This window comes from Antedon mediterranea, chromosome 9, assembly GCF_964355755.1.
Source record: "Antedon mediterranea chromosome 9, ecAntMedi1.1, whole genome shotgun sequence".
In the NCBI taxonomy this organism is placed as follows: Eukaryota; Metazoa; Echinodermata; class Crinoidea; order Comatulida; family Antedonidae; genus Antedon; species Antedon mediterranea.
In genome coordinates, this window is record NC_092678.1 from 2352819 (window position 1) to 2376910 (window position 24092).

Here is a 24092-nt window from a genome sequence, read left to right on the forward strand (position 1 = left end):
CTTTCTTTTTTTTATTACAATGTTTATTCAGGTCACAGCCTGATTACTATGAGGTCGTTAGTAGCCCTATTGACCTCTTGAAGATCCAGCAAAGGATACGCATGGACGAGTATGACACTGTCAATCAAATGTCCAATGATGTGGAACTCATGATAAGCAACGCTAAATCATATTATCCGGTACGTTACTGACTTCAATTTAAACTTTTTATTCTTTAATTCCAAAGTTTGTTGAAACTTCTCCGAAACCTCTGTCTACACTATCAAACTAGTTTGACAAAAAAACAGAGCTTTAATCTCCGATCCCAGCATTTTTTTTACATAATTTCCATCCAGGTGGCCAACCAATCAGTGACTGATTACAATTGTCAAATGATAGAGACGATATGTTTATAATTGATATGCTTCATATATACATATGCAGTTTCTACAGAGAGTGATATGCGACCTATAGGCCTTAGATGTCATGTTAATTCAATGTGTGCATATGGGGAAATTGGCTTAACACAGTTTTAATAAGGCAATCAAACAGGAACCTAAGCTCCGGAGATCAAAGGTTTTATCTGTGGCTGCGACCCTTTATCAGTTCCACACCCGTTAACAGACAACATACCGCGAAGAATATATACATAGTACAGTATTGTTGGTATTTGTCGCAGCCAGACATAAGATCAAAGGACTGTTAAAGTTCCTGTCTTGGCAAGGTGAGCGTAGTGTCCTGCTAGATTGCCTTGGTAACAAATCCATGTCACCATTGTTTTATTTTTTCATTATCAATGTTTTTTCTCAACAGAGAAATTCTCCAGAGTATAAGGACGCCTGCGATTTGTGGGATTTGTTCGTTGATCGTCTAAACGAGATGATGCAACAGGACGGACCGTCTGGATTAAAAAAGACGGCCGAGAAGGAAGCTGAGCTAAATGAAAGACGTGTAAGTGTTTTCCTGGAAAGACTCTTAATTACTTCGTAGGGTTGAATTTTAACGCTTTTAAAGTTTATTTTTCTGTGTTAAGAAACCGGTTTGAATTTTGTATTTTTTATAGATTTATTGTAATTATTGTAATTTATGTAGTACTGTATTTGGATACAGTACATTTAATAATTAAGGCATTCTGTATTAATATTATTGAACTAATATAACTTCATTTTTACACCATAATATCTCATTCGATATCATTTCTAATAATAATATTAACAATTATTTTAATATCAACCATTGCTTTCATTCTTGTAATCTTAAAATTTATATATTAATCTCATAATTTTATTATTACTAATAACATCAAAAGGTACAAAATAGCCAAACATTTGTTTTATTCCTTAATTAATTTGATTCGTCTTTTCAATCTTTTACAGTCTTTAGTATAGCATGTTATTAATTGATGACCTTTTCATACATGTAACATTAGGGCGTGTATAGTACTCCTAAATAATAATAATAATAATTTAGATACAAAGTGATTTAAATGAATTTGCACAGTATGTCATTATTGAATTAGTCATTCCTTTCCAGCTTACGAACCGCCTACCACTGCACGATTCTTACACCAGTAAAGCTCCCTCAACGTTACCAGCTTATGATTGCACTTATCAATTATTAGTGTAATACTAGACCTCTTAGCGATAGAAATAAAAGCATGAGGTAGGGAATTAGGGATTGTCCCTTTGGACGCCTAGGAAAGGGGCTATAGCCACAGTCAACTATGCATCAAAATAGAAAACATGGTTAACTGTGCCAATAGCCAATATAGAGTCTAATCTGCATTTCTTAAATTGCAATGTTAGATTGACTAAGAAGGAAAACAAAGTTATATCTTTCGCAAAACTATTTATAATAGAATTAATTCATTGCTTGTAAACAAAAAATTAAAATCAATTAAAAAAAATGTTTTTCCTAGCATGTTGCTGGGACTGTATCTATCTATAACAATGTCTTTTCCATCAGCGAACGAGAAGCACCTCTTCAATGGAGGTTGCACAACAATTAGGGAGACCGTCAACGATAAAAGAAGAGCCTGTAGAATCTAGTGAAGAGGACGATGACAATGAGGAGGAGGAGGAGGGAGATGAAATCGAGGACGATAATGATGATAAAGAAGTAATTTTAGATGATGATGATGAGGTAGCTTATTACCTGACTGTCTGGCTGTGCTTTACACTTTGTCATGTCTCCTCCTCTCCCATCGTAGATCATTTGTGACGCATGAACCTAGCACCTTAATTGTAGATTTTAGACCATTAAATTTTATCATTTCATCCTTTATTTTAACTAACCTTTGTCATCTGCACATAGTTTTGTTTGATATAGGTATTTAAAATATCAATAATCGTATCTGTCAGTCTTTTTTTTTTTAACCCAGCCTGGGATAAATAAGATCCTATAAAAATTGCCGAACGGTTAAAACAAGGGCGCTGTTTACCATACCCAACAATATCGGCATAGGTTTGAGGCAGACTCGCTCCTAGTGGAACAAGTCTTCTTGGATATGGATATTAGGACTATAAACCATAGGTCCAGTGTACATTAGACCATTAAATTTTATCATTTCATCCTTTATTTTAACTAACCTTTGTCATCTGCACATAGTTTTGTTTGATATAGGTATTTAAAATATCAATAATCGTATCTGTCAGTCTTTTTTTTTTTAACCCAGCCTGGGATAAATAAGATCCTATAAAAATTGCCGAACGGTTAAAACAAGGGCGCTGTTTACCATACCCAACAATATCGGCATAGGTTTGAGGCAGACTCGCTCCTAGTGGAACAAGTCTTCTTGGATATGGATATTAGGACTATAAACCATAGGTCCAGTGTACAAAGTTTGTCCATGTGCACTTTAAAGAACCCAGACGAGTAGGGAGTTACCGCGGTGAACTGGTTCATCTGATAGGAAAATGATCAATTTACTATTGGTAATCCTTGGTATGGCCACATGTGTCTAAAGACATTAAAAAAAGTAAAAATATTGATGCGCCGCTGTATGGCTCGGTGCACTTTTATGTATACCCAACCTCATTCCAATTGTCATACAATTGTGACAGATATATTTATGATATTTTATGCCTGTCATACATACTAGAGCATGGTTTATTTATAATTTCATATTTCATTACGTAGATTTAATGTTGAATTGAAAATATAGGTAACTGTATTTTCTTAAACTTTTGCACTGATAATGTTAATTGATTTAAGTTGATATTATTTTATTGAAATAGTTTACTTGATATTGCATGTGTTGTACAGTGTTATATTGTTTGTTCTGTTCTTAAAGTTGTCAGTAAGGTTCTAGCATGATTTGTATTCCGTTTTCGAGAGTGTGATTTTAACAACCATTTTGTATAATATTAATTGATGGTACATCATTCAAAAAATATAATTTGTCCTTTTTCTAGGAATTTGATGCTAACCAATCAGAGACTACATCAGTTCAGGGGTCAGATTTTGCGATGGATAACCCAGACAGTCTTCTAGAGCAGCTCTTCACAGCTGTTATCATGCATAGGGATACCAACGGCCGATTTATTAGCGCCCTCTTTAGGAAGCTTCCTAAACCGGCCCAATTTCCTGACTACTACGACGTGATTGATAACCCTATTGATATGAAAGATATGGCAAAGAAAATTCGAGTGAGTTTTATTTTATATCAGTTTTTTAATTTTAAAAAGTTGGATGAGTTTGGATTGACTAAAAATCAATAAAGCATAACCAACATCTGCACATGCTTACAAATTAATTCATGTTGTAATAGCTTCCACTGCTACAACACATTCCAAAAATAAGTCTAGTCGGAAGATTTATATGAAGATGTTTCTTAAAATGCACTGCTTTTTCAAAAACCTTTCATCCCAATTTTCATCTTCTTTAGGGTGGTAAATACGTGGGCTTAAACGACCTAGTAGAAGATATGAACCTGATGGTGCGTAACGCAAAGACTTTCAACGAGCCTGGCTCTCAAGTGTACAAGGATGCATGTACGCTAAAGAAGGTTATCTTGTCAAAAGCTAAAGAACTCGAAAGACGAAAGGAGAACACGCCAGGAGGAGAGAAGACCAAGTCATCAGAGAGGATAAAGTAAGTGTAACTGTTATTGATTATTACGTAAGGAGCACAGCAAGTAGAGTGGCTGCGTGTTTAAGACAGGGCACTGCAAACTAAAGCAATAATATAGCCCTGGCAGTAAAACAAGTCCTCTTTTATAAGGACATTTTAATCATGCACATTCCCACTTATTCAATTTAATTCAATTCAATTTATTGTCATAAGATACATCATTGTGAAATAATATTACAGTGTGTTTTTTTTTTTTAAATTAGAATGCACTTATACTGGAGAAACATAAATAAGCCTAGAGGGTTTTAAGGCTAGTTCCACCAGAAAAAAAATAATTCAAAAAGTATATATAATACATGTTTCAAAAGTAGTCAATAAATAAATAAATGAAAATAAAATATGGATAAATAAATAACAAGAATAAAGAAAAAATAATAAAAAATGTAAGCTACATACACAAGCACAACAAGACACATGACAAAAACACGTGACAGAATGAGGACAGAAGGGACAAAGACGCTGGACAAGAGTTAAAAAACTGGGTTAGAGGATAACGACTGAATTCTTATGGGAGATCGATTTAATACTTTGATACCAACGATGATTTGTAGCTAAACTTGAAGGATTCGAAAGAGCGGTTAGTTAGGGAGGTGTGAAAAGAATTCTATAAAATAGGGCCAGTGGATTTAATTGAATTTCTTGCTGTGGAATGGTTATTGATTGGGATATATTTATTAGAGTTGCGGGTGTTATAATTGTAAACTTTGGTTTTTTTTTGTAAAGAATCGGTTAAATGTGAAAGGAAGTTTCTGATTACTAAATTTGTGCATGAACAAAGCAGTCTGTAATTTATTTATGTCGAAGATGTTAAGAGTTTTTACTTTGTAGAAAAGGGGTTTGGAATGAGTGAGGTGTTGGGAATGGATCGCCTTTAAAGAACCCAGTAAATCTGTTGGAATGTGTAGGGGGCTACCCCAATGTACTGGTCCATTTCAGCCTCTGTTTTTAATCATTACGTCACTTTTTTACCACAAGAGGAATAACTACTTAACTTAGCGAGAAAAATCATTCAAATCAAATATAGTAATCTGTACTTCTGTATATTAAAAGTGTCATATACCCATTATACCATTTCAGTCAATACGACTATGTTAAAGTTACAGTTTTACTTTTATCGCGCAGCTCCTTTTTGTTCATAAGAACGGAAGCATTGGGAAACAGTTACCATGCAGTAGCTTATAGTTTACTACGGCTGGAAAATGGGTATTTGGAAACTCGGACTGATCATGCGCACACCCCAAAGCATTTCTGGGAAAAGAGTATAAAAACATTTGCTGATAAATATTGAGATGCATGTAGCATAATTATTGTGAGATGAGCAGCGGCGTGTAAGAAATATTTCTTGTTTCTCCATCTAGGAAAAGACGAAGCAACTTCAATCAAGATCAAGAGCAAGATCAAGATGTGGAGAACACATCTGCCGTAGACATGGCTCTTGACCTGCCATCAGATGGAGAGGATGAGACACCATTGGCACCGATGCAGTACGAGGAAGGCGATGAATGGGATGCGGAAAGCTTCCTGATGGATGCTAACGATGTCTTGCATGTGCTTTTTGACATCATTGTCAAACAGAAGAACTCCATTGGGCAGTTTATCTCGGAACCATTCTTCAGATTACCGAGTCGAAGGCATTATCCAGATTATTATGAGGAGATTAAAAACCCAATGGGATTAGGGAAAATCCGATCTAAGCTTAAGGTTATTATTATTTTTGTTTTCTTAATTCCTTTTCTTTATGTTTAGATCAGTTAAATTAATGTTATTATATCAAGTACCCATCATTTTCCTCCAATGCAATTTTTGACGCCATCTCTTCATAATACATTCATTAACATGTTTTTTTTAAATTCAATTTTAGAGTGGCAAATTTGAATCTCTGGAGGAACTAGGCCATGATTTGGACCTAGTATTTGCTAACGCTAAGCAGTACAACAAATCTACAAGTCGCTTGTACAAAGATGCTGACAAGTTACAGAGACTGTTACACATCAAGAAAAGAGAGCTGTTGAAGTTAGACGTAAAGGTAAGTTATTGGCTTGAAACACATATATAAGGTTTGTTATAATAGCAAGTGGCCGAGTTGATCAGGCGTGAAAGACCCTTTACATCTGTGGCAACTTTTCTCACCTAAGCATTCGGTAGACTATAATGAGTCTTTCGGTTGGAACTCTTTAATAACATATCTTCTCCAAGCACTACAGTCTTTGATAAAGTGTCTGCCTCGATTAGGATCATTCCTGCTACCATTTTCTTAAAACCATCCGGCCATCTGTTTCTGTGTCTTCCTGTGGCGTCTTTTCTATTGCATGGATATGGTGGCATAGAAATTTCAAAATGACAATTGTTTTTGACTGAATTGTGTAGACCTCTAAATGTTGGGTTTGTGATTTCCCCACCCAAAAAGCTTTACCTCTAAAACCCCCTTTTTTTTATTTTCCTGTTATCAATTATTCCTTTGCAACAGTGAGACAATTTGACACCAAAATAAGACTGGTTTTGTTGTAAAAACTCTGTCTACACTATCAAACTAAAGTTTGATTGTGAAAAAAATGTGATGTGTCCATATATGGACATGATCATATCACTACCATATTTGGGCACATCACACTTTTTTTGTCTAGTTTTATAGTGTAGACAAGGCTTTAAAAACACCCGTATTTTGTGTTTCAATAATCTATGATGGGAAAACAGCTACATCTTTCATATTATTATATACTTGCTTTATTTTTAATATTATATTATTTCAGTTTGTAGATAATTATAATGTTCTTTGCTATTTTATTTATATCCTTTATGTTATGTATTTTTCAATGAGAAGCAAATAAATCAATAAAAAATCAAATTCAAAGAGCTTTATTAATAATTAAGACATTTTCAATAGAATAAAAAAAATATAATATATTTTAAATCTAAAAAACATGGATTTCTATACCAAATAATTTATTTTAAATATGGAATAGATGGTTATTATAGACTTGAATTGTATTTTCTGAAATATAATTTTAATATTTGTATTAAATTTATTATAATTAATAATTAACAATTAGCGATAATCTCTATCAGTGGATAATAAACTATGGGTGTATATTACTATCAGATTTAAGAAATAACTTTATTTAAAAGCTGTAAATTAAATTGTTTTTAGGATACTGTAGGCATAGAGGATGATAGGTATTAAACTATAGAAGACAATGATATTATTTCTGCTGAGTGACTAGAGATATTAAATAATGAATATGATTAAATAAATTTTATCATGACTTTATATTAAAAATATTATGTTAATCAGGAACATTATTCCTTATTCCCTCGGGAATTTCCAAGGATGAAAACGTGAATAAGTAAATTAAGTTTTGCTGTTAAATATACTGTAAAGGAAATTGGGAACACAAAGAGATTGATGACTTTTGTCCTCAAACAAACAGCTATGCAAATGAGAGTATTCCCTGCAGTCCTATTGGCCAAGGACAAAGGCCATCCTTAAAAACTGCTCAAGCATGACCCAAAGTAAATAAAGCTCTGCTAATGCATTGACACAAAGAATAGAACACACAGGCTGCGCTATCAAAATAACATGTGCATGTACAATACCAGGTTTCACTGATTTTAATTCTCTTATTGAGAATATTTATATTCATATATTTATGATGCAGTTACTGGACTCAAAGAAAGTACGTAGTTTATAGATATTTTAATTTTTAAAATCTTAATATTTAAGAATCCATTGTTTAATTTACGCAGCCGTCCACATTCTGTGTAACTGTAATGATAATATTTGTATGTAGTTCAATATTCAGATTTTCTATAATTTATAAATTAGTGGGCATAAGAAATATTTATATGTATATTATATTTCATTACATAATTTGTGATAATTAGACATTATATATTGACCCATTATTCATATGGTATTCAATTTAAATCCACTCTCACATCAAATCTGCTTCCAATAAAATGTGTGATTTACCCAAAGTCAAACTTTAGAACTGGTACTAAGAAATATATGCCGTCTATCTTTGTGACGATTTCTTCTAGTTTGTTTACTGAGATAGTAACTACTAAATTAGGAGTGTGTTCCCCATTTTCTAGTCATGTTAATATTTTAAAAAGTGACTGAATACAGATCTAACTTTTTTATTTATTTCAGAGAGATTTAGAAGATAATGAAGGGGGTATTGGAAAGAAACGGCGCATGTTTAAGCAAGAGGATGGTGACATAGATGACAAGATAGTGATGAAGCAACGGATGCTACAACTATGTGATAAGTTGGCCAAATATCAGGTATAATATAAAGATGTTCTTAACAAAGATTTTCTGATTTTTTTTTTTTATAAATGAGAGTAAGAAAAGATAAATTGAATTGAAGATGTATTGTCCACAAAAACATGAAAAATGACGATTTATAAAATAAGACTTTGAATAGGCCATTCTACAGTTTTTAGCTTTATTAAAACATCCCCAAGCAAACTGTTGGTTCTTTGTGTTTAGGATGAGACTGGTCGCTATCCAATTGAATTGTTCTTAGAGAAGCCATCAAAGAAGCTGTATCCAGATTACTACCAAGTGATCACAGAACCCATTGATCTCACCACAATACGGAATGACATCGAGGCAGAAAGTGTAAGTGAGATAGTAACATTACTATTTAGAATAAATATAAATTAAAAAAATTAAAGGGTTTGCAAAATAATTACTGACAGATCATTCTTTTTATTTTCGTAGTATCCAAATGAGGAAGCTGTTATGGGCAGCTTTCAACTGATGTTCAACAATGCCAGGCTTTACAATGAAGAAGGCTCCCTAGTTTACCAAGATGCCAACTTGCTAGAATCCATCCTGAAGAAAAATTACAGGGAGTTAGGTCCTCTTCCTGGTAAGCAATAAGATAGGGGGCTCTTGAATTACGACGAACTATGACCTATGAACTTTCTATGTTATGTTAATTAATTGTGCACATATGGGTTATTTGGAGGGCTTCCTAACTTTGTTTTTGTGGATTCAAGGTCCAGACGATGCCCATTGACACAAAAACATATGTCCTAGGTCTGAACGGAGCCAACTTCCAGACGTTGCCCATTGACACAAAAACATATGTCCTAGGTCTGAACAGAGCCAACATTAGATTTCTTAGTCCTAGAGGTCATACATTAGATGTATATTTAATGTAAATTTTCTTTAATTAAGTACGTTTCTCTTTGCACGGTTGTAGCCCAAACCTTCAGCATTCCTCATTGTTGATGGTTTGTTTAAATTCATAACATGTGCTACAGTAACGTGCCTACTGGTAGCACTTTCAGCAGTATCTCATTGCTGACAGTGTCACACGTAGGCCAACATAGCTTGCTATCTCCATCATTATGTGTTCAGTTTGTGTTGGATTTCATTTCTAAATGTATTTGATATTATCTCTCATAGGTAAACCTAAGTATGGAAGCCCAAAGAAAGCATCGCTTGCCAACTTGCCCAAAGGACCAGCACCACTTTCCCAAAAGCTCAGTTCACTGTATGCTGTCATCAGAGATTATCGGGATACTGCGCAGCGAGAATTAGCTGTACCTTTCATTCGACTACCATCCAAAAATGTAATGTATATTTTGTTATATTTGTCTGTGGGTAAAAATTGTTTATACAGGTATGTCTAACAATTTGAGAGATTACAGGTTAAAACCTCTAGAAATATTTGATTGCTTATGAATATGTATTTTCTATATTATTTATTTTTATAGGAGTATCCTGAATACTATCAAGTAATTAAGAAGCCAATCGATATGCAACGCATTCAACAACGTATGAATGGTAAACAGTACGAAACGATAGACGATATGGTCAACGATTTTCTCCTACTGTTTGACAATGCTTGTAAATTTAACGAGCCGGACTCGTGGATCTACAAAGACGCTCTGACGCTTCAGAGAGAGCTTATACGTGCCAGGCGTGAACTGACCGGCGACGAAGTGTCTGGAGTGCCAGAGGTTATGTCCATGGTGAGAGAAATTCTTACGAGTTTGTTTGTGTCGGTTGCCAATCATCAAGATGAAGAAGGGCGTTGTTACAGTGACTCACTTGCAGAAATACCAATGGAGAAAAAAGAGGGGGAAGAGGCGGTTGAAGAAACAGCACAAGATGATCAATCACAAACATCGGAACCTAAACAAAAGTATGTATTGCTTTTTAATCTACCAGTTCTCCTCCTTCTGTAAACTTGTGAAACTAGACAGTAAAATTAAAAGATGTGAAGTGAACTTAAGATAGTTTACTGTAGACCAAAACGAAGAACAACGTTTGAAATGTATTTGATGTTGCTATGAGATTAAGCTATACCATATGATTTTGAAGCCAAGTGTTTTGTTAATCAAGTAATGTTCACATATAGCGTTCAGTAAGAATAAATTAAAGTCTGTTTTTTTAGGCCGGCCCCAGCATTGGATTTAGATACCCTACGCAAATTCCTAGACAGAAGATGTTTTCGTAGGCTAGATCGATTCCAGGATGGAATGTTTGAGATATTTGAACGGGCTAGACAGCTTTCAAGAACAGACTCTCAGGTACGGAAAAACTAATTTTCTAAGACATTATTTTTTGTATTCAATTTCAAAGCATCATTATTATTATTTTTATTTGCTTTGTTTGTTTTTAGTTTAATTAATTAAATTTTAATACTTTGCACAGTTGTAGCCCAAACTATCAGCATTCCCCATTGTTGATGGGTTGTTTAAATTCATAACATGTGCTACAGTAACGTGCCTACTGGTAGCACTTTCAGCAGTATCTCATTGCTGACAGTGTCACACGTAGGCTAACATAACCAATTTCATGAAACTAAAATTGAACAAAAATTGTAATGAACCAATGTAAAACCCTGTCTACACTATCAAATTAGTTTGACAAAAAATGTGTGATGTGCCCATATATGGTAGTGATATGACATCATCATGTTCATATATGGGCACATCACATTTTTTTGTCACATAATAGTATTACGAAGAGATCGCGACCGCAAAGGCGGTGGCGTATGTACGTATATAAGGGATGACATCGCGTTTAACCGGCGTTCAGATATTGAATCCGACGAAGCTGAAGTACTTTGGATTGAACTGATCCTGCCTAAAACCAAACCCATTATAATTGGAACATGTTACAGACCACCAAAGCAAACGAACTTTCTAACTCTGTTTGAAAATATGTTATCTAAAATTGGAATGGACAGTGAATTAATTGTTGTTGGCGATTTTAATATATGTACTTTAACAAAGTCATCTTTATTGAATAGCTATAATCAAATTCTAAGTATGTTTAGTTTAAGTAACAAAGTAACTGAACCAACTAGGATATGCCCTACAGTTGCTTCATGCCTCGATCATATATTATGTAATAATGAGAATAAGATAAGCCAATCGGGTACAATCGCAACAGGTCTAAGCGATCACTTAATGACATTTTGTACACGGAAAACTATTAAACTTAAGTTCAATGGACATAAAAATGTATATATCAGATCACTAAAAAACTATACCGTTGATCAATTTAGAAACATACTAATAGATATCGATTGGTCAGTAGTTACCTCTATCGGAGATGTAAATGAAGCTCTGTATAAATTTAATGCATTACTTTTGGCTGCTATTGATTCCATTGCCCCCCTTAAAAACATTAGAATGAAACAAAGAACGGAACCATGGTTAACTAGAGAAATATTACAAGACATTGAAACCAGAGATAAATTATTAAATATGTATAATAAAAACAAGAATAATACCGACTTATTAATACAATTTCGCAAACTAAGAAATAAAATACAGCGTGATATAAATAAAGCTAAATCAAATCATTTGTTAAACAAGGCTGAAGAAAATAAAAATAACCCTAAAAAATTATGGAAAATGTTTAAAGGTCTAGGCTATAGTAATACATCTAAGGATAGTGCTAAAACGGTTATTGACCTGCCCAATGGTACTAAATGTTTCGACCCAGCTAAAATTGCTTCTTGCTTCAACGAATATTTTACTACTATTGCAGCCAATTTGGTCAGTAAACTTCCATCCCCTAAGAATGTGTATGACTGTACGTCGTCCAAACTTAAGGATTTCTATAGAACCGTTAGTGGCAATAACTTTATGCTCAACTCAGTGGACGAAGACTTTATATATAGTGAATTAAACAAACTTAATGCGACAAAAAGCACGGGTGTCGATAAGATACCTCCCCGCTTCATAAAAGATGGGGCTGAAATTCTAAAAGTTCCCATTACCTACATAATTAATTTATCAATTAGTACCAGTACAGTCCCAGAAGACATGAAAAAGGCCAAGGTCATACCTCTTTATAAAAAAGGTAGTAGAACCGATATTGGAAACTATCGCCCTATAAGTATACTCAGTACAAGGTCTAAAATTTTAGAGAAGGCTGTTTTTATTCAAATCGAAAAATACCTTACTGAAAACAACGTATTGTATAAATATCAATCTGGATTTCGAGCTGCCTTCTCTACTGACACATGTTTGATAGACTTAGTTGATTCCCTTAAAACCCAAACTTCTAAGGGAAATTTCTCGGGTATGGTGTTGGTCGATTTAAAGAAGGCATTTGACACTGTAGATCATGACATTTTATGTAATAAGCTTAAATTAATGGGTATTGGATCTATTGAATGGTTCAAATCTTACTTATCAATAAGAAAGCAAATAGTAACTGTTGATGATCATTGCTCTCAATCTTGTACTGTTACATGCGGGGTTCCTCAAGGAAGTATCCTTGGACCCCTTTTGTTCTTATGTTTTGTTAATGACATGGTAACTTGTATTGATCCTGATTGTAAACTCCTTCTATACGCTGATGACAGTGCAATTGTTTATTCACACAGAAATCCAGATATTATTTCTAAGAAGCTAGGGTCAACACTAGACTCCTTGTGTGATTGGCTTGTAGACAATAAGTTAACAATTAACCTGGATAAAACTGAGTGTATACTATTTGGTTCTAAGAGAAAAACTAAAAATGTTAACAATTTTAATGTCTCAACAAATGGTAACAATATCAACACTAGTAATTGTGTCAAGTATCCGGGTATTGAAATAGATCAAAATTTAACGTGTTCTGAATATGCATGTAAAACCATTAAGAAAATTAATAATAGGCTTAAGTTTATGTACCGCCAACGTAAGATACTAAGTTGTAAGAATCGTAAACTATTATGCTCTGCTCTCATCCAATGTGTTTTTGATTATGCTGCATCTTCTTGGTTCTGTGGAACCAGTAAAGCTATCCAAAGAAAACTACAAATTGCTCAAAACAAAATGGTTAGACTCATAAAAGGAGTTGAACCCAGAAGACATATAGGTGCTGATCAATTAGACGATTATGGATTGTTAAATGTAAAATATCGAGTAAAGTTCTTGCAAATTAGCCAAGTTCATAAAATATTTATGGGCAGAAGTGCTTCATACCTAAACGAAAACTTTCGTAGAGTTAATAACTTACATGGTCACTTCACTCGTGGTAGTAAACTCAATTTTGTTGTACCTAAAGTCCAAGGCATAGAATGTAATACGTTCTATTTTAATGCAATCAGAGAATGGAATAACCTTCCTGACTATATTAAACAAATTTCCAACACATCTAAATTTAAAACTGAATTGAAACAATATTACAAAATTAAACATAGATAAATTATTATTGTGCCATTATATCAGATGTTTTGCTTATATGCTTATATATTTATGAACCCCGTCTTATAATGTTTGTTTTGTTAAAATTATAATTACTATCTTTTTAGGGACCACATTGGAATTAAGTTGTTTTACTTTAAACGACTTTATGTGTTTTCCCGTGCATCGTCAGACTTCATTAATCCCGCCATTTTTATTTGCTTTTTTGATGTACATGTATATTAATATTTAAGGTGATTTTATATATTATTGATGTATTTTTAATGTTATTTATTGAGATGCCAAATAAATGAAAGAAAAGAAATAGACAGGGCTCAAGCAATAATATTAGTTTTGTTCCTTTTATTAATCTAGTTGTATGAAGATGTGGTGGAACTACAGAAATTCTTTATTACAATACGAGATGAAATTTGCAAGAATGGTGAGATTCTACTCTCACCTGCTCTCAGCTATACACACAGACATCTTCAAAATGCCTTGGACAAAGAAAAGAAAGAAAAACTACCAAATGAGGTTAAAAAACAGATATTTTTCTCAATTTAATAGGATAGGACACTTGACTATCATACGAAAAGACCTGAGTTAAATTAAAAAATACTAAGGACGATAAGGTGGCACCGTTAGAAACAGGCCACCATACTACATAATGCTGAGGCTTAGTAAAATGAGCTGCTAACAGAATAAATGTAAAATTCACCTTTGCTTAAAATCATATTTAAATTGGTTTGTATTACCTGTTTGTTATTATTATTATTATTATTATTATTATATCAATATTTATAAAGCGTCAATTCAAAGACCGAGGTACAAAATCAAAGGCGCTGGGCATGTTAGTGGTTGAAAAAATTAGTTTTGAGCAATTTTTTAAATAAGGCAACAGAAGAGCAGTGTTTAATTTGTGGGGGGAGTGAATTCCAGAGTGTGTGTGCTGCAAAAGAAAACGATCTATGACCAAAGGTTTTAGTGGCTATGCGTGGAACAGAGAGTAAAAAATCTAAGAGTCCGTCCAGGAACATAAAAGGTGATTAATTGACGGATGTAAGCAGGTTGGTTGAAAGAAGTGCTTTAAAAGTAAGGAGCAAGATTTTAAATTTGATATATTGTAATAATTAAATATTAAAACACTTTTACTTACAGTTAAAAGAAGATGCAGAAAAGAAAGAGGAAGAGGGGAAGCAGGAGGAAGAAGTAATCAAGGCAGGAGAGGAAGGAGATCCAGATGGGTTGGTTGTCCAGGGCCAGACATACAGAATTGGGGATTTCATCTATGTTGAACCAAGGTAAGACAATCTATTTATAGAATACCGACTTGTTGTAGGGCCAGACATACAAAATTGGGGATTTCATCTGTGTTGCAGACAATGTATTTGCAGATTCCATCTATGTTTAACCAATGCAAGTGGTTCTGTGGCTTGGTGCCTGACTATCTTGCTTACAAATCCCAGCGTCTTTAGTTCAAATCCTGTTACAATTCTAGGATTTTTATGATGGACAATAAAGCCCAATATCTTAGCCTCATATGAGACTTGGTTAAAGCTTTATATGGACATGATGATGGCATATCACTACCATATTTGGGCATATCTCTACCGTATTTGGGCATATCACTACCGTATTTGGGCATATCACTACCGTATTTGGGCATATCACTACCATATTTGGGCATATCACTACCGTATTTGGGCATATCACTACCGTATTTGGGCATATCACTACCGTATTTGGGCATATCACTACCGTATTTGGGCATATCACTACCCTATTTGGGCGCATCACACTATTTTGTCAAGCTATAGTTTGATAGTGTACTATTGTATTGTATAGATTACAGACAGGGAATATTTTAATTAATATTTTACACACTAAGATTAAATACAATTTTGATTTATTATTTATTATACAGTGAGAAGAATCTAAAGCCGCACATTGTTTGTATTGAGCGTGTCTGGCAAGATGAGGATGGCGAAAACTGGTTGCATGGCAACTGGTATCTCCGGCCACCAGAAACGTTCCACCTCGCTACCAGAAAGTTTCTTGAAAAGGTAACACTCAAAGTTGTATACATTTAAATCTGTTTACTATCATCATTATCTTTGAGTTTAGCTAAGATTAAAGTTTTTTGTACAAAAACATACATAAAGCCTTTCAAAGTTTTGTTAAAAAGTTATGTTATATATATAAATGTAATGCTTATGTAGAGTGAGTCTATACAGGTAGGGAGCTCACAAAATAGACTTACTTTTATAGACCATCAAGTTAAACCCATAACATTATAAATCAAAATATTAAGAAATAAGTATTAATTTAGACGCAATATATTTCCCTTTTGTTCGTTCCAGGAAGTGTTTAAGAGTGACTATTACAACAAAGTAAAATTCACCAAAGTGATTGGTCGATGTTTTGTAATGTTCGTCAAAGATTACTTCAAAACAAAACCGGAGAGTTTTCCTGAAGCGGACATTTATGTCTGTGAGTCTCGGTATTCAGCGAAAGCAAAAGCTTTTAAGAAGATTAAGGTACGTACGCCGATATCGGTAGAAAGTTTTTCATTCAAGATGCGGTACAAAAAACAAAGCACTAGAGCATAACTAGAATGCGCATTCTTGTATACTGTGCGATAGGTTTGATACCGTCTTATAAATATGCCATAAAATGTTATCATTCTCATTGTATGTACACTGGACCAACAGATGTATGTCCCATCTAAAGGACGAGGGAACGAGAAAGTATCTTTCCTAAGGATACAAGAAATATGGAACAGATAATTCTCGAACCTATGCCTTTCGCATGCTAGGCCAATTCCCAGTCATATGTTACATCTCTCTCTGTAAGTTTGCCTTTCGCATGCTAGGCCGATTGCCAGTCATATGTTACATCTCTCTCTGTAAGTTTGCCTTTCGCATGCTAGGCCGATTGCCAGTCATATGTTACATCTCTCTCTGTAAGTTTGCCTTTCGCATGCTAGGCCGATTGCCAGTCATATGTTACATCTCTCTCTGTAAGTTTGCCTTTCGCATGCTAGGCCGATTGCCAGTCATATGTTACATCTCTCTCTGTAAGTTTGCCTTTCGCATGCTAGGCCGATTGGCAGTCATATGTTACATCTCTCTCTGTAAGTTTGCCTTTCACATGCTAGGCCGATTGCCAGTCATATGTTACATCTCTCTCTGTAAGTTTGCCTTTCGCATGCTAGGCCGATTGCCAGTCATATGTTACATCTCTCTCTGTAAGTTTGCCTTTCGCATGCTAGGCCGATTGCCAGTCATATGTTACATCTCTCTCTGTAAGTTTGCCTTTCGCATGCTAGGCCGATTGGCAGTCATATGTTACATCTCTCTCTGTAAGTTTGCCTTTCGCATGCTAGGCCGATTGCCAGTCATATGTTACATCTCTCTCTGTAAGTTTGCCTTTCGCATGCTAGGCCGATTGCCAGTCATATGTTACATCTCTCTCTGTAAGTTTGCCTTTCGCATGCTAGGCCGATTGCCAGTCATATGTTACATCTCTCTCTGTAAGTTTGCCTTTCACATGCTAGGCCGATTGCCAGTCATATGTTACATCTCTCTCTGTAAGTTTGCCTTTCACATGCTAGGCCGATTGCCAGTCATATGTTACATCTCTCTCTGTAAGTTTGCCTTTCGCATGCTAGGCCGATTGCCAGTCATATGTTACATCTCTCTCTGTAAGTTTGCCTTTCGCATGCTAGGCCGATTGGCAGTCATATGTTACATCTCTCTCTGTAAGTTTGCCTTTCACATGCTAGGCCGATTGCCAGTCATATGTTACATCTCTCTCTGTAAGTTTTCCTTTCACATGCTAGGCCGATTGCCAGTCATATGTTACATCTCTCTCTGTAAGTTTGCCTTTCGCATGCTAGGCCGATTGCCAGTCATATGTTACATCTCTCTCTGTAAGTTTGCCTTTCACATGCTAGGCCGATTGCCAGTCATATGTTACATCTCTCTCTGTAAGTTTGCCTTTCGCATGCTAGGCCGATTGCCAGTCATATGTTACATCTCTCTCTGTAAGTTTGCCTTTCACATGCTAGGCCGATTGCCAGTCATATGTTACATCTCTCTCTGTAAGTTTGCCTTTCGCATGCTAGGCCGATTGCCAGTCATATGTTACATCTCTCTCTGTAAGTTTGCCTTTCACATGCTAGGCCGATTGGCAGTCATATGTTGCATCTCTCTCTGTAAGTTTGCCTTTCACATGCTAGGCCGATTGCCAGTCATATGTTACATCTCTCTGTAAGTTTGCCTTTCGCATGCTAGGCCGATTGCCAGTCATATGTTACATCTCTCTCTGTAAGTTTGCCTTTCACATGCCAGGCCGATTGCCAGTCATATGTTGCATCTCTCTCTGTAAGTTTGGTCAGTTAATGTATCACTTTTGTTTCTCTCAGATTTGGTCTCAAACAGCAGTTAATAGCAAACTGGTACCACGTACTGACACGCTCTCAAAGGTCCGTGTAGCATCTGTTTTCGCAAATCAGGATGAGAAAAAAGACGATAACAATGATGAAATTACTGTCTTAGAAAAAGTTAGAGAAGTGAGTAATATTAAATGATGAATATATATTCTTCTGTTTTTTAACAGCTATAATTTTATTTTTTGATGATTTTTAAATTTTTGATTTAGTTGATGATTAGAAGGAACTTGAGTTACAATTTACAGTCCTTATTTAATTTATGTTCAGCGCATTGAGAGCTTGCTTATATACGCTATATAAGAATGAATTATTATCTCTAAAATGCTTTTTATATTTCTCAGACGGTCGAGGCGGAAGTTGTAAACCCAGAGGAGGGTTGTAAATATTATGAGCAGATGCAGTTTGGAGCAATGTGGTATAAATTGGGTGATCACGTGTTTGTCCGCTCTGATCAACTCAGACCGTTCATCGCTAGAATTGACAAAATGTGGTTGGATGCTAAGTAAGTCATTCATATTTTTTTGATATCTTTTTTAGTAAAAATCTTGATACAATAAATACACTGGTGGGGTAGCCAACACTTGAAAGAAGAGGTTAAAACAAATGTTCATACACATGATTTACACATAATTGTTTGTTACAGCGAAGATCCCTGGTTCCACGGTCCTTGGTTTGTGCACCCGTCTGAGACGGAACATCCTCCGACACGGATGTTTTACAAGAATGAAGTCTTCCTCAGTTCTATTGAGGATACGAACCCGATGAGAAGCATCAGCGGAAAATGCGCTGTCCTGGGATACAAGGATTATACGTCATGTAAGTTAATTTATTTGTGGTCATGTGATCCTCTGATGGACATGCTCCATAAGCACTTTTCCAAAGTTTTCTAGTGTAGACTAGGCTAAAGCTCTTTGTACACCATCAAACTAGTTTGACAAAAAAAGTGTTATTTGTCCATGGTAGTGATATGCCTAAATATAGTAGTGATATGACATCATCATATCCATATATGGGCACATCACATTTTTTTGTCAAACTAGTTCGATGGTGTAGACTGAGCTTAAAACTCCCAAATACAACAAACATTACATTAGATTTTTTATTCCAACCTTATATGTTTTAATATGAATGGCCTTTAATTAGAGGCATGAAGTACGTTTCTCTATGCACAGTTGTAGCCCAAACCTTCAGCATTCCCCATTGTTGATGGTTTGTTTAAATTCATAACATGTGCTACAGTAACGCGTCTACTGGTAGCACTTTCAGCAGTATCTCATTGCTGACAGTGTCACACGTAGGTCAACATAGCTTGCTATCTTCATCAGACATTATAAATCAAAATTTGTGTTGGATTTCATTTCTAAATACATTTAACCCGTAAACTCTTTATTATTCTACTGTTTAGACATGTTTGTGTACACTATTTACTAGAAGTTGGCTTTCTGTCCATTGATCTCATGAACATCAAAGACTGTTATTTAAATCACTGAGTTCACCAACCTTTTTTCGCAAACTAGTTTGTCAAGAAAGTACATGACCAAACTTCTGCAAAACAATCTTCTGCATTTTGCTGTAGTTTTATCAACCGGTCGAAACTGGCAAACTTTAGATAACTTTTTTTTCCAAACTCCAGAGTTTGCTCAAGCTTGCAAACTAAAGTTCATTAGTGTAGACTAGCCTTGATTGAGAGTTGAAAAAAAAATCAACGTATGAACAATTCATTTTTGTTTTCAAAGGTCGTCCAACCGAAGTTCCAGAAGAACATGTGTTTATCTGCGAATCACAATACAAAGAAGCAGAAAAACAAATTCGCAAGATCAAACATCTGAAGAGGTTTAAATCTCTCTCAAACAAAGTCATTGATGATGAGATGTATTTCTTTAAGAAACCTATCACCCCTCTTAAGGAGCCGTCGCCCCTCTTGAACGTCCAGGAGGAGGAAGAGGAGATTGAGGATGGGGTGTCACATATGGGTGATAGCGATACAGGGGTGGACTCTGAGAGTATTACATCCACCCCGAAACTGAAAGCGGTAAGTCGAACCTCGCGGTATTCCCAAATTATTTTTTTACCTGATTAAAGCAACAAAAACTACCGTAAACATTCAAAAAGTATCTATAAATGTTCTTGTGTTATTATAACCTGTAAAATTGAAATGCATTACTTTACACAATAATGATGGTGTAATAGAGGGTTGTGAATACACTGGGGTGGATTGCAGTACTAAACAATGCCTTTTGTTTGCGAGCTTAACTCTTAAGCCTATTTTACACTAGACGAATTTATTCGCGCGACGCGAATTATTTCGAGGATACGCATGCGCTGTTTGTTTTTTCTTTGAAACGTTACCTTCGCAGCATCGCTCTAGCCGCTCGCAATTTTTCGCCGCGACGAAAAAGTGAGTTCGACCAGTTTTAACTTTTTCGTTGATCGTCGCAGCGAAATAAAGCGCAAGCCAATAAAATCGATAGAAATGTCTACGTCATACTTGTAACCTGACCAGACCTGACCTTTTATTCCTCCTCATCCCGAGAAAAAAATGGATGAAAATAATATTTCGTGGTTCTGTGATACATTACTAGTTCAATTAATAGTACAATTGATGCTACTGATATCGAGGAAAACATCGAAGAGCCAAATGTTGCACTTGAATTTAACAAGGAACTGTTCTTGTAATGACAGGCCGATGAAACAAACTGCCTGGGTGAAAATAGGGCAAGTCTTTAACAAAGACGGTAAGTATACTAGGCCTAGGCCTAGGTATACTAATTATTAATTTTAGTATATATATTATTAGTTAATAATCGTGATTTTATAAGTAATAGTTGTCTAACATTCACTGCAGCCATTTTCATTTTGCGCTAATCATCGCTAATGGCGCGAAAACTACCGAGCGAATCGAATCACGAATTGCTAGTGTAAAATAAAATATACAATCGCGCGAACTTTTTCGCGGCGAAATAATTCGCGTCGCGCGAATAAATTCGTCTAGTGTAAAATAGGCTTTAAGCTTGGTTCCCACTAGAACGTAACGCAAGGACGTAAACGCAACGCAAGCGTTTTAACCAATGACAAGCGAAGTTATAGACAGTTAGCAATCACAAGCGAATAAGCCATCGCTTGTGATTGGTCAATTCACTTGCGTTGCGTTACGTCCTTGCGTTGCGTCGCTAGTGGGAACCACGATTTAAGCTCTGTCTACACTATCAAACTTTATGTGACAATAAAAATGTGATGTGCCCTTATAATGATGATGTCATATCACTGCCATATTTAAGCATATCACTACCATATTTGGGCACATCACACTATTTTTGTCAAACTAGTTTGATAGTGTAGACAGAGAGTACACATATACATATTGCAATTCTCCCCATGTGTGTATACTGAAATCTTATTCTATTCTTACAATTAACCTTATTTATGATTTAAAGTTATTATGAAAGGCACCTTGTTAGGGTACACCCTTCTCGATGCTGCAAAGCACTTTGCTTTATCTAATGCTATGATGGTATACTGCTACTAACAAAGGAAAAGATAGCACTGTGATTGGAATCGGTAAATGTTTGACTGTGAAATAGTAGAGAAACACATATTTGCCAAGTGTTTGTATAAGGGTATTGCGTGTTGTGTTGGGTGGATTTTAAGTTTGATTTTGAAAAGGTGTATTTTAAATATTGCCTTTTTACGAATGAATACATGGACCTGTTTTGTGTTCTGATAATTGTGATGTGAATATGTATAGAAGGTGAATTTTTGTTTTAGCATGAGTGTTTGGCGAGACCTGAGACCCATTTGTAGAAATTGACTGTGTACCACTTTGTTTCTTTGAAACAATATTTTCAAAAATTTACGATTTATCCTTTATATATGGGTATACAGATCAGCCTTCAATTAAAGACCATTTTTTTAACTGTGGTTTTATTTAGGGAACATTTTTATTAAATAATTCTTGTTAAAAATAACAATCTGACTTAGGAGTAAGAAACATAGTTTTTGCTGGGTTTCTTGTTAATGAATGCGTAGCAATAAGGTAATTTAGTGTAGCATTTTGTTATACTACACTGCACTGGTGGAAGAGTTCCCTGATATTGCCTGTGTGTTGTGCATCTAGGCCACAGAAAATGGTTTACTAATTGGCGTGGTCTTTAATTAAAGGCAGAGGGAGCTGTTTATCTATGAGTGTTGTTTCCACATTCTATATTTTGTTTTACTAATATGGGTAGCACCTTTCTTTTACATGCTTTCTCAGAAATCGCGCCACGCAAGCGGGTTTATTTTGTTTGCCAGCGAAAATCGTCCAGGTGTGCGAATAGCCAATCCCAAGTGGTCATTTGGGGAGATAAGCCGTGATATAGGCCTCAAGGTAACGTGTCTGTCCTTTGTCATTGTGTCTGACCTTTGACATTTTATATCCATTTTGTTTTTGCATGATGTAGAGTCAAAATACTATAATGCTTAAAAATATATTATTTTCTTATTCTCTTTGGCTTTTTCTTTGCACATCTAAATTTCTGTATTTTATTTTATAACAATCACATTTTATTATCAGACAACTACAGTAAATAATCAATCTGTTGACAAGATTATAAACTGATAACTGTTAATGTTTGTCTTGCACTCATTTGAATTTTATTTATAAATCACTTAATTATAAATTAAAATATAATCTATTTGTCTAATATTATAAGTCTGTAGTACTGCACACAATATTATACATTCTATTATTTTATTAATATATTTGTTATTGTTAATTATTAACCTGAGATATATCCTCACCCTTTCACCTAATAACTTTATTTTCAAAATAAATATATTGGTAAAATTATTTTATGTGGTTTAATTAGTGGCGTAATCTAACGCCAGAGCAGAAGGCAACGTATGAGGAGCGAGCCACAGAGTGGGCGGAAGCGAGGGCTGCGGAGAAGGAAGCCAACATCCCTCTGCCGTCTGCAGGTTCTGTCTGCATCTACGAATGCCTCTGGGAGGGATGTGATCACCAGTATGAAGACAGAGATGACCTGCAAGGTCACATCATTGAGTTGTCAGGACATATTAAGAATACTGCGGATAATGGTAAGTATTAAAGTGTCTTGCCTTGGGACAATGTAACAGGTCTCAAAACTCCTGATCTCATGATCAGTCCAAAGCCTAACACATTGCGCCACACGTCCCCATTTCTGAGTCAAATTGTTTCAAATATTTTACAAATTGTTTGTTTTGCAGGAGGGAAGTCGTTTGCCTGTAAATGGAAAGGATGTCCAAGATATAAAAAAAACCAGTAAGTAAGATGTGTATAGACACTCAATGACAATCCTAGGCAACATGTGGCAATCCTTGACAACATGTGACAATCCTAGGCAACATGTGATAATCATAGGCAACATGTAACAATCCCAGAGACTCCATGACAATTCTAGACAACATGTGAGTGAGTGAGTGGTCGAGTGGTTAAGACGGTGGAACCGTAAATACGTAGCCATAACATCGGCAGGGGTTCGAGGCTCATTCACTCCATGGTTCTGGTGGTAGAACGAGTCTTCTTGGATAAGGACTATAAACCGTAGGTCCAGTGTACACATCTAGCTAGCCTAGTACATCTTTCGAGACGAGTAGGGGTTACCCCGGTGCATTAGTACATCACAGCCACTGATCACCAACTGGGCCCTCTGGGAGACCAGTCTTTGACTGAAGAGGTTACCCAGTATAAATATATATTTCAATTTAAATCATGTGACAATCCTAGGCAACACATGATAATCCTAGACAACATGTGACAATCCTAGGCAACATGTGACAATTCTAGAAACTCCATGACAATCCTAGACAACATGTGACCATCCTAGGCAAAAACGTAACAATCCTAGAAAACATGTGACAA

General features: G+C 35.3%; 1 protein-coding gene across 2 annotated transcripts in view; it reads left to right on the forward strand.

The window, feature by feature from the left end:
• LOC140059061 (protein polybromo-1-like) overlaps nucleotides 1–24092 on the forward strand; it is a 54462-nt gene that overhangs the window by 24382 nt on the left and 5988 nt on the right. The window contains exons 4-27 of one of the 2 annotated variants that reach the window (XM_072104878.1): nucleotides 32–179; nucleotides 793–930; nucleotides 1945–2121; nucleotides 3393–3626; nucleotides 3866–4071; nucleotides 5469–5811; nucleotides 5972–6136; nucleotides 8261–8395; nucleotides 8603–8734; nucleotides 8837–8987; nucleotides 9530–9696; nucleotides 9841–10271; nucleotides 10524–10659; nucleotides 14134–14292; nucleotides 14917–15059; nucleotides 15683–15821; nucleotides 16119–16295; nucleotides 18185–18331; nucleotides 18553–18713; nucleotides 18855–19027; nucleotides 19948–20243; nucleotides 22464–22577; nucleotides 23059–23287; nucleotides 23438–23492. In XM_072104878.1, coding sequence (XP_071960979.1) covers nucleotides 32–179; nucleotides 793–930; nucleotides 1945–2121; nucleotides 3393–3626; nucleotides 3866–4071; nucleotides 5469–5811; nucleotides 5972–6136; nucleotides 8261–8395; nucleotides 8603–8734; nucleotides 8837–8987; nucleotides 9530–9696; nucleotides 9841–10271; nucleotides 10524–10659; nucleotides 14134–14292; nucleotides 14917–15059; nucleotides 15683–15821; nucleotides 16119–16295; nucleotides 18185–18331; nucleotides 18553–18713; nucleotides 18855–19027; nucleotides 19948–20243; nucleotides 22464–22577; nucleotides 23059–23287; nucleotides 23438–23492 — 4356 coding nt within the window. The remainder of the gene's footprint in view (nucleotides 1–31; nucleotides 180–792; nucleotides 931–1944; nucleotides 2122–3392; nucleotides 3627–3865; nucleotides 4072–5468; nucleotides 5812–5971; nucleotides 6137–8260; nucleotides 8396–8602; nucleotides 8735–8836; nucleotides 8988–9529; nucleotides 9697–9840; nucleotides 10272–10523; nucleotides 10660–14133; nucleotides 14293–14916; nucleotides 15060–15682; nucleotides 15822–16118; nucleotides 16296–18184; nucleotides 18332–18552; nucleotides 18714–18854; nucleotides 19028–19947; nucleotides 20244–22463; nucleotides 22578–23058; nucleotides 23288–23437; nucleotides 23493–24092) is intronic. The other variant, XM_072104879.1, reaches the window with a different exon arrangement.